Genomic DNA, 13569 nt, shown 5'->3' with positions numbered 1-13569 from the left:
GGTCCAATTTGAGTTATGGTCTACAACTAAAAGGAAATGAAACTGAAGTTCTTTTGAGGTGTCATTTCATTAAGTCTTACTACGTCTTCTCAATCTACAAAATGAATGAAATATTATTACATACCACTTCCTAAAACTCACACACGAAAGTGTGTGATCAATCACTTAAAAGTGTAAACTGACTCCTAAGATTCTTTATTAGATTCCCACTCACCTTCATTTCAATAACAGTTTGCAGAGCTTTTGTTTTGGCAGAATCAGGGGCATTCTCAAATCTCCGATGCATCTCCTATACAAGAGAAGCAAAAAAGAGAGTAAATGTCCTCCTTTTCACTCTCTTTTTTTTTTTTAAAGGGAGGGGAGGGGAGGGAAGAGGGAGTAGATGTGTGCAAGATGACTACCTCAGCCCTGTAAACACCGGACCCTTTCCTGTGGATCAGAGAACCTGCAGACTGCATTCAGGCTAAGGAGGCACAGGAGCATCCCCATCTCTGAACACCTAGTTATTTAAAATTAGTCACACAGACCCCAGCTGCTACAGCAGGTGAAACTGTTGGTGAGTCAATCTTCCACATGACTCCAAGACATATAATCAGAACTCCAAACAATCCAAAAAGGGGATTAGAAGGATTCCCTTTTTAAAAGGACAAATAAAAGGAGTTGCAATCAGTCTGTATTACCCAAAGTGACTGAAAGCATTTGTGTTGACAACATCCTTTCCATAGCATCCACCTCAAGAAACAACCACGTAGCTAGCTAGGAGCAAAATCTCTCTCCAGTGGGGCTACGAGCAGAAAGAAAAAGAAGGTAAGACCGTTGAACAAGTTTCCTAAGTAGTTTATGTTTAGAAAATGTCAGAAAACATAGCTATTTTTTTACTCCCAATTTTAGTGAGTTCATGATTAAGAAGGAAGGAGGCGATGGTAATAATATTACAATTAGGGTTTTCAAAGATCACGCTGCAGTTACCAGACCACCTCAGGCTATCTTCTTGTCAGACTTGCAAATGTCTCTGAGTTAGTCAGTACTTCCGAGGTACCTGGGACAGCCTCTAGTGACCCTAGAGAAGACACCAATGAATACTTCCATCTGAACAGTGCTTCGCCATAATAAAAGGAATGCATAATACTTTAATTATACCTTTCACCTAATTTACTCATTCTTGCCTGATCAGGAAGAATGGTTTGAGAGAAACAGAAAATAGAACTGCAAACTTCACTGAGTTATTTCTTCCTGAAAGAGCAGTCCTAATGAACTGACAAAAGTTCTAAATCATAAACGGTCAACAGTTTCAACACCAGTAATTTCTGAACATCCACACTCCCCATCTGGCTGATGATACTATGGTGCAAATCATTATTAATACACACCACCCTTTCTGCTACCTCGTTCCATAACTCCAGCCTTAAATATGCAACTAGGTATCCCACTTGTATGTTTAACAAACACCTCAAACTCTACATGCCCAAGACTAAACTCTTGATGGTGCCCCAAAACCTGCTCCACCCTCCCAGTTATTGAGGTCAAGATTCTGAGTCTTCTTTCTATAATGCCTTCCTTTCTCTTTCAAGCCACAGCCAATCAGGGAATTCAGTTAACTCTACCTTCAAAACATATCAAAAATCCAAGCACTTATTGCCATCTCCTTTGCTACCGCCTTGAATGAGCCACTAATGAAAATATTCTTTTAATCCAACAACCTCCTAATTAGTCTCTCCACTCTTTTTATCTTGCTCTTCTATAGTCTATTCTCAACAGAGCACTCAGAATGACCCTTTTAAACATAAATTTGATCCTCTGCTCAAAACCCTGTCATGGCTCCCCATCTGATTCAAACCAGAGCAAAAGTCACTTCCATAGCCTACAAGACCTCATCTCTTAGCACTCTCCTCCCTCAATCACTATGCTTCAGCCACAGAGGATTCCTTGTTCTTCCTCAAATATGCTAGGCATTCTCCAGTTCCTCAGGACCTTCACATCCGATGTTCTTGTTGCCTACGCTCTCTTTCCTCAGCTCGTGGGGGAGAAGACTTCATCTCCTTCAAGTCTGGGCCCTAATGTCTCTTCTGTATTATTAGGGTTATTGGTCGTGATAACCACATTGCAGTTATGCAAGAAAACATCCATATGTTTTAGGGACACATACTGAAGTCTGTAGAGGTAAATTACATTGTATCAGGAATTTGCTTTAAAATCTTCTGTGAAGAAAAAAAGACAAAAAATACACATGAAGTAAAATGTGGCAAAATTTTGCTAACTGCTCTGAGTGATACATGAAGATTCATCATACTATTCTGACTACTTTTGTGCAGGTTTGAAATTTTTCATAAAAAATTAATCTTTAATGTTCTCAGTGTAACCTACCCTATTTTAAAACTTAAAACTGACCAAAAAGAAGCCATGTGTCCTTTCCCATTTTTTTGTCCTTACTTTACTTCTCCTTTTTCCTACAGCACTCATCCTCTAACATATTATACTTGTTATGTGTGTCATTTATTTTCTATTTCCCTCTATAAGAATGCATACTCCACAAAGTCTTTTTTTCATTCGCTGCTGAATCCAAAGTGCCTAGAACTGTAGCTGCAATACTGGTAAGTGCTTAATAAAGAATGAACGCTGAATGAATGAAAAAAGAACGGCTACCAAACTTTCAAGAATTAACTAAAGAGGGCATCTTTTAACTCTTCCTACTCCTGTGCTGAATTATGTGCAGCTCCTCTTATTTCTCATACAGGATGCTACATAGCCCTCCTTTACCACTTACAACATTGTATTTGGAATAATTTTCTTCTCTAACATACCAGACTGCGAACTCTTTAAGGGCAAAACTGTCTTTTGTATTCCTCAGACACTGTCTGACATGTGAATATCATTAAAAATTATTTCTCGGAGCCAGCTCAGTTGCGTGGTAGTTAAGTTTGCACACCGTTTCGGCAGCCCAGGGTTCACAGGTTCAGATCCTTGACACAGGCATATGCATCACTCATCAGGCCATGTTGTGGCGGCGTCCCACATACAAAATAGAGGAAGACTGGCACAGATGTTAGCTCAGCAACAATCTTCCTAAAGCAAAAAGAGGAGGATTGGCAAGAGACACTAGCTCAGGACCAATCTTCCTCACCAAAAAAAAATTATTTCTCCTCCATATGCATTCTTTCATCGGATGAAGAAATGAGTGTATAAATGAATAAATTATCAGCTAGTTTCCATCTTCACCTCTCTACTGGACAACTCTCTCTACACTATCAAATAAAGGACCTCCTTGTTTCTAAATCTAACAGCTGTCGTCAGTTCACATCCTGTCTGAACTCCATCTAGTAGCTGACTTTTTTGTTGTTGTTGTTTGGTGGGGAAGATTGGCCCTGAGCTAACATCTGTTGCCAATCTTCCTCTTTTTGCTTGAGGAAGATTGTCACTGAGCTAACATCTGTGGTAATCTTCCTCTATTTTATGTGGGATGTTGCCACAGCATGGCTTGATGAGTGGTGCTAGGTTCGCGCCCGGGATCTGAACCTGTGAACCCCAGGCTGCTGAAGCAGAGCATGAAAACTTAACCACTAGGCCACCGGGCCAACCCCTGACCTTTTTTTTAACCATAAAGAGAGTTAAGGGAGGAACATCTTTCAATTTTTCAACTGGCTTCCATTAAAGAATTGTGCCAGGGCTGGCCTGGTGGTGCAGCAGTTAGGTACACACGTTCTGCTTCTCGGCAGCCCAGGGTTCACCAGTTAGGATCCCAGATGCAGACATGGCACTGCTTGGCAAAAGCCATGCTGTGGTAGGCATCCCACATATGGGGTGGAGAAGGATGGGCATGGATGTTGGCTCAGGGCCAGTCTTCCTCAGCAAAAGGAGGAGGATTGGCAGTAGTTGGCTCGGGGGTAGTCTTCCTCAAAAAAAAAAAAAAAAAAAAGCATTATCCTAGCTCTTAATGCTTATTCTATGCCCTTTCCCTTATCTTACCCACAGACAAACATTTTCTAAATTCCTGCTTTAGAACTCTTTTCAATTCTATAGCTCCAATCAAGGGCCTTCACTAGCCCACAGAGTAATTTAATTTGAATTAGGAAAAAGTAACCTTTCTGGGGTAGATGCAACCTCACCATGAAGCGTGGGTCAAGTTTTAGGCCCAACTTGCTGCACCAGCAGGAAACTCTTGTCTGGTGAACAACCTGCACACAACTATCCAAGGCAGCCCTTCTCCAATCCCACAGATTCAACTATTACCTTGCCATGGATAACCTGCAAAATCTATTTCTCTAGCCCTACAGTGGATCTCTATCACCCTTTCTTGTCATATCTGATCTCCCTTCTATGTCTGGGGACTCCGTATTTTAAGACAGAGTCTACCTCCTACAATAAAAGCTAAAAATGTCACACACTTGTTTTCCCATCCTTTCTTGCAATTAAAGCCCAGACACATGACCTAAACACTTCGATCAGACACATACACCACTTACTTTGAATTAAAATCTCATAACATGAAGAAGCAGGGACGTGAACATTGAGAGATAATTCTGGAACTAAGTGGCAGAGGCAGCAGCTACCTCAAGCTTCCAGACTTGGGAATGGCAGAGGCTCTGGCGTGAGTGAGCAGTGTCAGTGCTGTCAGTAGAAGGAGCTGTTGCACCTGCACCAACAGCAGCACCTTTCACCAAATCAGTAAAGGAGCATGACTGACTGGGGCCACTGTTTTTGGCTACATAACTTCTGAACCCAGTTCTCCAGCCCTCCCAGAGATTCTGGGACCTAGCATTTACTCATTTACTTATGCCAGGAACTATGCTAAGTTTTAGAGATATAATGGTGAGAAATAACAAATTTGGTCCCTTTTATCATGGAATTTTTAGTCTACCAGGAAAAATGGATTTTAATCAAACAATCACCTAAACAATGCATCAGGGTCACCAATGACGTCCACGTTGCTAAAACCCATGATTCATTCTTAGTCCTCATCTTACTTGATCTATGAGCAGCATTTGACATAGTTGCTCAATCCCTCTTCTTTATTAAACTATCTTCCTTTGGCTTCCAAGACATGACACTTAAGTTTTTCCTCCTACCTAACTGGTTCCTTTTCTGCCCAACTCCCTAGGAGTGGCCAAGGCATCAGTCCTTTGTCATCTTCTTTTCTCCACCTACACTCATTCCCTTAGTGTTCTCATCCAGTCTCATAACCTTCAATACCATCCATATAATGATAACTCCAAAATTTTACCTCTTGCTGAAATCCACACATTGCGTTCATAGCATGTCCCTGTGTATATCTGATATCACACTGTTAATATGTCCAAAGTTGAACTCCTAATCTTCCCCTCAATTTGCTTCACCTATCCCATCATGATTAATGGTATGGGTCCACACAGTTGTTTGGGCCAAAAAGGTGAGTCTTTTTTCTTAGGTCTACATCCAAGCCATCAGGAAATTCTATTGTTCCCATTTTCAAAATGTCTCCAGAAACTGACAGTGTCTTACTACCTCCACTGCCACGCTGATCTGAGCCACCACTGTCTCTTGTCTGGATTACAGCGACAGTCTCCCAAAGTCAATCTCCCTATTTACAATAAAGCAGCTAGTGTTCTCCGGCCCCCCCCCCCCAAAGATTGGCACCTGAGCTAACAACTGTTGCCAATCTTTTCTTTTTCCTGCTTTTTCTCCCCAAATCTCCCCTCCCCAACTCAGTATATAGTTGTTTATTTTAGTTGTGAGTCCTTCTAGTTGAGCTTTGTGGGATGCCACCTCAGCATGGCCTGTTGAGCAGTGCCACGTCCACGCCCAGGATCTGAACCAGCAAAACCCTGGGCCACTGAAGCCGAGCACGCGAACTTAACCACTCGGCCACGGGGCCAGCCCCTTGAGTGTTCTTTTTAAATTCAAAGTCAAAAACATGCTTGAAACCCCCAAAAACTCCTCACACTTCACTCACAGTAAATGTCACAGTCCTTACTGTCTCCCATCAGATTTTTAAGTTCCAGGAGGGCACAGACCGTATGCTCTGACAAGAAAAATGTATGCCCAGTGCCTATCCCAGGATCAAATACATATTAGAGGCTCAGTAGATATTTGTTGAATAAGTGAGAAAGGAAAGGTGGTACCAAGGGCCTCTAGTTCTTGCTGTTTTGGAAACAATCTTTATGTATTAGTCTAACCACATGTTACAAAGCTTTACTCCAAATTATCATCTTAACTTTTAACTATATTTTCTAACATACATTAATTTAATTCTTTAAGGTTCTTGCTATGATAATGAAAGATCTCTTCTATCTCAAGATTATATTAAAAGCTTTTTACTTACCTTTTCTTCTAGTGTTTTTATCTTTTAAAAAGTAGTTCTTTACTTCAACTGGAATTTAATTTGATGTAACTACATAAGTGTTTTCCAAATGGATGGCCATTATTCCAAAACATTCAGCATATACTTAAAACTCTATTATTTCTGGATTCTATTCTGTTCCACTGATGTAGCTCTATGTTGTTGGGCCAGAAGCACGCATTTCAATATCACTGGGTTTAAAGCACACATACCATGACCTGCCTCAGCAAGCGCTTCTGCACTGTTCTTGCAAATAAACTCCAACATTACTTGGGCATGCTTCAAGAATATTCCCATTGGGATTACACTAAATTTATAGATTTGGGGAAAGTGACATCTTTATATTAATGTTCCCATCTACACTGTAAAGAAAAATTAGCCCTGTCCTTTCTACTACCTTTACTGGTATTATTTGCTCCATTTTCTCACCTAATTGCACTGCCTAACACTTCCAGAATAATGCTAAACACTGATGACCACAACCATCTTTGACCTCTTCATAACTTCAATGGGTGTGTCTAGTATGTCACAGTAAGCATGATGCTGGCTATTAGTTTGAAATATGTTTATAATATACATTGTGTTATTATTTAACTAAATCATGCTATGAAAGTATCATTCAATTCTTATTTTTAGTTCACTTGGGTTAGTTTTCAATCGAAATGTCTGTAACATTTTATCTAATGTCTTTGAGACAGCTATCAAATACCACAAGGTTCTCTTTTTCTTTTATCTATTAAAAATTATAATTGTGTATGATATATTGAGCCATTCTGGTATTCATGGAATAAACTCCTTTTGGTCAGAGTATTATCCTTTTATCATAATGCTGATTCTATCTGCTAATATTTTATTTATAATTTCTGTATCTAAACTCATAAGCAAAACTGGTTTGGGGGTTCAGTTTGTTTTCTAACTTATCAGGTTTTAGTATCCAGTGGTCACATTGGAAAAAAAAGAACTGGAAAGGCTATCCTTCTTTCTGTAAGCTACAGGTTTAAATTTCTTTACCTACATTTCAACTTATTCAACTAACAATTCTTGAGTAGCCACTATATATTTGTTAGACACTGCCAATATAAAGATAAAAAAGAATATATCCCTTGGCCAAGAGGCACATGAAAACATGCTCATCATCACTGATCATCAGGGAAATGCATATCAAAACTACACTAAGATATCACCTTACACCCATTAGAATGGCTATAATTGCCAAGAAAAAAAGTAACAAATGTGGGAGAGGATGTGGAGAAAAGGGAACCCTCATACACTGCTGGTGGGAGTGCAAACTAGTGCAGCCACTATGGAAAACAGTATGGAGACTCCTCAAAAAATTAAAAATAGAAAGACCCTATGACCCAGTTATCCCACTACTGGGTATCTATCCAAAGAACTTGAAATCAGCAATTCAAAGAAACTTATGCACCCCTGTGTTCACTGCAGCATTATTAACAATAGCCAGGATGTGGAAGCAACCCAAGTGCCCACCACTGATGACTGGATAAAGAAGATGTGGTGTACATATACAATGAAATACTACTCAGCCATAAAAAATTACAAAATCGTCCCATTTACAACAACACAGATGGACCTTGAGGGTACTATGTTAAGTGAAATAAGCCAGATAGAGAAAGACAAACTCTGTATGATTACACTCCTATGTGGAAAATAAACACATGGACAAAGAGAACAGATTAGTGGTTACCAGGGGGAAGGGGTATGGGGTGAGCACAAAGGATGAAGGGGCACACCTATAAGATGACTGACAAATAATAACGTACAACTGAAATTTTACAATGTTGTAAACTATCATAACCTCAATTAAAAAAAAAAAGCATATATCCTCGATGCAAAAAATTAAGTGAACGATGAAGAAAACAGCCATGTTGGTGTCCTATAATATTACTGGTTCACCTACACATATGTACAGAACTGCACAAGGAAGTCTTCACAGAAGAACTGAAATTTGAGCTAACTCTTGAAGGTAAGAAGAAGAGACAGAAAGGAAAACAAGCAATCTAAACATATGCTACTGAAGCAATCATTCCCATTGCTTTGCTTTTTTTAAAGATTTTATTTTTCCTTTTTCTCCCCAAAGCCCCCTGGTACACAGCTGTATTTTTAGTTGTGGGTCCTTCTAGCTGTGGCATGTGGGATGCCGCCTCAGCATGGCCTGACGAGCAGTGCCATGTCTGTGCCCAGGATCCGAACCAGTGAAACCCTGGGCCGCCAAAGCAGAGTGCACGAACTTAACCACTCGGCCACAGGACCAGCCTCTTTTTGTTTTTTCTTAAGCCACTTTAAATAATTTTAATTCGTATGACTGTGTTTTCTAGAAGATGATGCTATCTTACTAATGGCAACTGGAAGTGTACGTTGGCATATTGACAAAGCCTATATTTCTTTCCTCTTTATATACCTAAATGGGACTTGATATTCGTAGAGCTTGTTATTTGAAAATCACTCTTAAATTTGTATTTTTTTCTACCATTTTTTCAAACTCACCATATTTCTGTTCTCTGCCAGAATAACACTGTAACTTTTCAAAATCCTTAACTATTCACCATTTATTAACTCCAAAACTCAAAAATAAATGGGCACAGGTTGAAATATTCAGAACAGAACCAGTAAAAACATAAGAATGAAAGCTCATCATGCTGCTGGTATAGTTTCCATGTGGCATGCCGTTTGAGATTACAACAGGTTCTCTTACAATGTTCTATGGCTAGGCTCTGGGTTATCTCATTAAAATATAAAGTCTTTAAAGTAAACTGAAGGAAATCCAAATGTGCCTATAAGATAGTTTATAGAAAATTCCCTAAAACAGTACAGCCTGGTAATTTGAAGAGCATAACACATCCTTAGCTGCAGATTATTCATAAGAATACAGTATATGCTACTGGCAGGATAAACTGGTCCAATCACTCTGGAAGACAAAATTATTCCAAGTTTCTAAAATGTACACACCCTCTAACTGAGCAAATTCATTTCTAGGATTGCATCCTAAAGAAAAAAATTAATATACAGAAATATACGATTAAGGATATTCAATGCAGGACAGTTTTATAATACTGAAAAATACTAGTCTAAATTTTCAACAGTAAGAGATATTCAAATAAAGGCAATGGAACATTATAAATTCATTTGAAATTACGAAACTCTACATATACTGACAAAGAAATTTATCTTTGTCTAATGGCCAAGACAATTATTAAGAAAAGTAGGTAACATTATATTATTCATAGTTGTACTATCTAATACAGTAGCCACTAGCTGCATGTAGATATTTAGTTAATTTAATTAAATTTAATTTTAAATTAGTTATATTTAAATGAAATTTAAAATTCAGTTCCTCAGTCACTAGGCACATTTCAATTGCTCAAAAGTCACATGTGGCTAATGGATAGTGGCTACCATATTGGACAGAGCAAATACAGAATATTTCCTCAACACAGAAAGTTATATTAGACAACACAGTATTATATCTTTTTAAGGGAAACAAATATAGAAATAATGAAAGAATGTACACATAATAAAAATCACTGGAAACACATATATAACAAAAATTAATAATCTTAACTAGACAATGATACCTTGGATTTTAAGTTTTTGCTAATCTATTTTCTAATTTTACTAAGATAAACTACAATGGATTTACTGTGTAATAAAATCATGTTTTTAAAAAACATTGGATTTCTCTTGAAAAATAAAAATGTCCTCACTGTAAATAAATATTTCAGATTTTTTACAAGAGGAGAAATTACGGAACAAATTATGAATTTAAGTATTCTTAAGTTGCTGTTTTGCTGTTTTGGGAACATTCCATTTGTTTAACCTCCTTCTTCACATTTCATTTAAAAAGGAATTACTCAGACTGGCACCAACACAGTTCTGAGATTGTTTTTTTCCCTATCCAAATGTGAAAGTTGTCTGAAGTCTCTGACCACATATAAAGAATTATAGCTGTTTATTTTTTTAATTCAATGTAAGATGAAGTCTTCATTTACGTTTTCTTAAAATGAAGCATTACTTAGAAAAGTGAAAAATTACCAATAGTCACAGTTGTCAGCTAAAGTCTGAGTTTCCTCTCTAAAAAATAAGTGACAGCGCGTCTCCATATCATTCTTTCTCATTGTGCCTCCATGAGAGCAAATGATTTTTATCACATACCTTTTACAGCAAGGCAACAGTTTCCATGGAAACCACAGGGAAAACATCCATTATTGCTGCCAAGAACTTTATAAGCACACCTCAACTGAGGTAACTGCTTACTTTCTCTTACTAATATTTTAAAATTGAGCAATAGTTAGCTACTTTGATTCTGGTTTTGTTACATGTGTCAGTAAGAAGAAATCAAGAGGTGAGTAACCAAGGAAATTCTGTGCCCCTTTAGCAAGAAAATGAGTCTGCAGAAACCAGGAGGGGAAAAAAAAAAGACCAAGAAAGTTATCAAGCCAGTATATATACTAGTCAACATCATCTCACACAAGAGAGCAAATCAGAATAGAAATCAGTGAAGCACTTAAATACCAAAGAAAAAATTTCCTTCCACTAGCTCAGTAGAGCATATAAATTTGTCTAGGCCAAGATGCTGATTAAGCAGGGAAAAGAACGACAATCACTAAGTCATAACAACTGAAAAAGTGGTCACTGACCTCTCTCAACATGTTGTTTTCTTTTTCCTTCTGCTCCAAAAGGCTTTCCAGGTGGTGGACGTGCATCTCCGCCTCCGCCAGTCGTCTTGTTCTCTCATGGTCTTCCTCGGTAGCCTTAGCAGAAAGTCCTTTGCTCTGCAACATCTCCAGAAGCTTCTTGATGGATTCATCCCGAGCATTTAGGGTTTGCTTCTGGGTCTCAATACGTAGCTCCATTTCCTCCAGAGTCTTTCGAAGAAGGAATAGCTCTTTGGCCTGGCGCTCATGCTCAGCATGCAGCCTCTGAAAGTTCTCCTCCGTCAGCTCTGCCACACAAGGTTCACCAGCCCTACTGCTACTATCTTGCTGAAACAGCTGGTTCAGGTCCCTCTGGATTCGCAATTCATCCTGGAGAGCCTGGATTGTCATCTGCATGTGCTAGAACAAAGACAAAAAAGAAAACTCCAACTCAGCTTTTCTCCTCCAGCAGCAAAAACAAGCAGATTGAGGGGAGTCAGAAAGTAGCTACCAGGACTCTCAAGAACCCTGCATTTAGCATATCAGGATTCACATCATTCTTTTTCACATTGTCTTAAAAAACGATTGAGATAATCTGTAAAAAGTGAGTAATTTAACTTGTGTTTATTCCCAACAGGAAACAAGATAAGTATGGCAGCTCCTCACTTTGCATAAGCCATGACAAAATAAAGACACTGTTCAAAATTAATAGAAGGTACAACACAGAACTGAAGGTGAAGGGAAAGGAAAGACAGGGGAAATCTACAGGAATATGAACACAAACAAAAAAATCTCACCAGAGGATATCACAAAGGGTATCAAAACACAAATGACTTAAGTATTTTACAATTAAATTTACACATTAAATAATAAATACTATCATTTAACAAGTAGTTTCTACCAGCCAGATTGTGTGAAGCACTTTTTATGTGTTAATTCATTTAATCCTCACTATGACACATGTACTATTATTTCAATTTTATTGATGATGACACTAGGCTTACAGAGATTTAAGGAATTTGCCCAAGATCATCCAGTAAGTGATGGAGCTGTCATTCAAATCAAAGCAATTCTCCTAGCTCAATGAAACTAGTACTACCCAAAGGTAATAATATAACTTGAAGCTTTAAAAAAAACAACAACTGAGACTATGTGAGTTTTTTAGACAGGGGAAGATAACAATATAGGTGAGTAATTAAATGAAGATGTTAATGCAGATAAACTACTAAAATGTGTCAGAGGATATATCTTTAGCCTGTACCCCTAATGAAAGTATATGAACCTTTAATCTGAACGGATACATTCCAGCACATTATTCAAAGAATCTAAAAGGATATTACATCAAGAATCATATTTTTAGACACGAAGAAGCAATAATAAAAGATCACTCTTTGTAATCAAGGTATTCAAGGCCTGGCAGTGTGCCACAGTGGAAAGAACACCAACTCACAATCAGAAGATGAGAGCTTTAGTTCCAACTCTCACACTAACTAGCTATGTAATTTGGGGGACACTGCCATCTTTCTGGGTTTCAGATTCCTCATATTTACAATGAGGACATAAACATCTGCACCATCTTTTCACAAAGTTAATAATATCATGGAAACCTTTGTGATGTATATTTTAAAAGATACATTGTTTAAACATTTTGGCAGAATGGAAAATAACACATAGTAAATATCTCAAAGAAATGATTTGGCAAGTGTACAAAGATGTACATACAAAGGTACTCATTACTGCTTAGTAACAAAATTAGAAACAACCTAAATGGATATTAACAGGTGATGAGTTAAGTAACTGAGAAATGTCCACACAATTTATTACTATGCCTCAATAAAATATAACAATGTACATTTATATTTACTGATGAAAACCATGGTCACAATGTATTATTTTATTTTATTTATTTATTTTTTTTTTTTTTTATTAATGTTATGATGGATTACAAGCTTGTGAAATTTCAGTTGTACATTTTTGTTAGTCATGTTGTGGGTACACCACTTCCCCCTCCATTCCCTCCCCCCACCCCCCCTTTTCCCTGGTAACCACCGATCAGATCTCCTTCTCAATATACTAATTTCCACCTATGAGTGGAGTCATATAGAGTTCGTCTTTCTCTGACTGACTTATTTCGCTTAACATAATGCCCTCGAGGTCCATCCACATTGTTGTGAATGAGCCAATTTCGTCTTTTTTTATGGCTGAGTAGTATTCCATTGTGTATATATACCACATCTTCTTTATCCAATCATCAGTTTCTGGGCATGTAGGTTGGTTCCACGTCTTGGCTATTGTAAATAATGCTGCGATGAACATAGGGGTGCAAGGGACTCTTGAGATATCTGATATCAGGTTCTTAGGATAGATACCCAGTAATGGGATGGCTGGGTCATAGGGTATTTCTATTTTTAACTTTTTGAGAAATCTCCATACTGTTTTCCATAGTGGCTGTACCAGTTTGCATTCCCACCAACAGTGTATGAGGGTTCCTCTTTCTCCACAACCTCTCCAACATTTGTCGCTCTTGGTTTTGGATGTTTTTGCCAATCTAACGGGGGTAAGGTGATATCTTAGTGTAGTTTTGATTTGCATTTCCCTGATGAT

At 38.0% G+C, this 13569-nt stretch overlaps 1 protein-coding gene across 11 annotated transcripts in view; it reads right to left on the bottom strand.

Moving 5' to 3' along the window:
• The window catches only part of ERC1 (ELKS/RAB6-interacting/CAST family member 1), a 519222-nt gene that overhangs the window by 400495 nt on the left and 105158 nt on the right, over positions 1–13569 (bottom strand). For all 11 annotated transcript variants that reach the window (XM_046661687.1, XM_046661678.1, XM_046661716.1 and 8 more), the window contains 2 exons: positions 10969–11385; positions 215–289 (listed from right to left, as the gene is read on the bottom strand). In XM_046661687.1, the coding sequence (XP_046517643.1) occupies positions 215–289; positions 10969–11385 (492 nt within the window). The remainder of the gene's footprint in view (positions 1–214; positions 290–10968; positions 11386–13569) is intronic.

The sequence above is a fragment of the Equus quagga genome, chromosome 1 (assembly GCF_021613505.1).
Source record: "Equus quagga isolate Etosha38 chromosome 1, UCLA_HA_Equagga_1.0, whole genome shotgun sequence".
NCBI lineage: Eukaryota > Metazoa > Chordata > Mammalia > Perissodactyla > Equidae > Equus > Equus quagga.
Note: the sequence above shows the minus strand (reverse complement) of the source record. Positions and strands in the feature narration are given on the sequence as shown.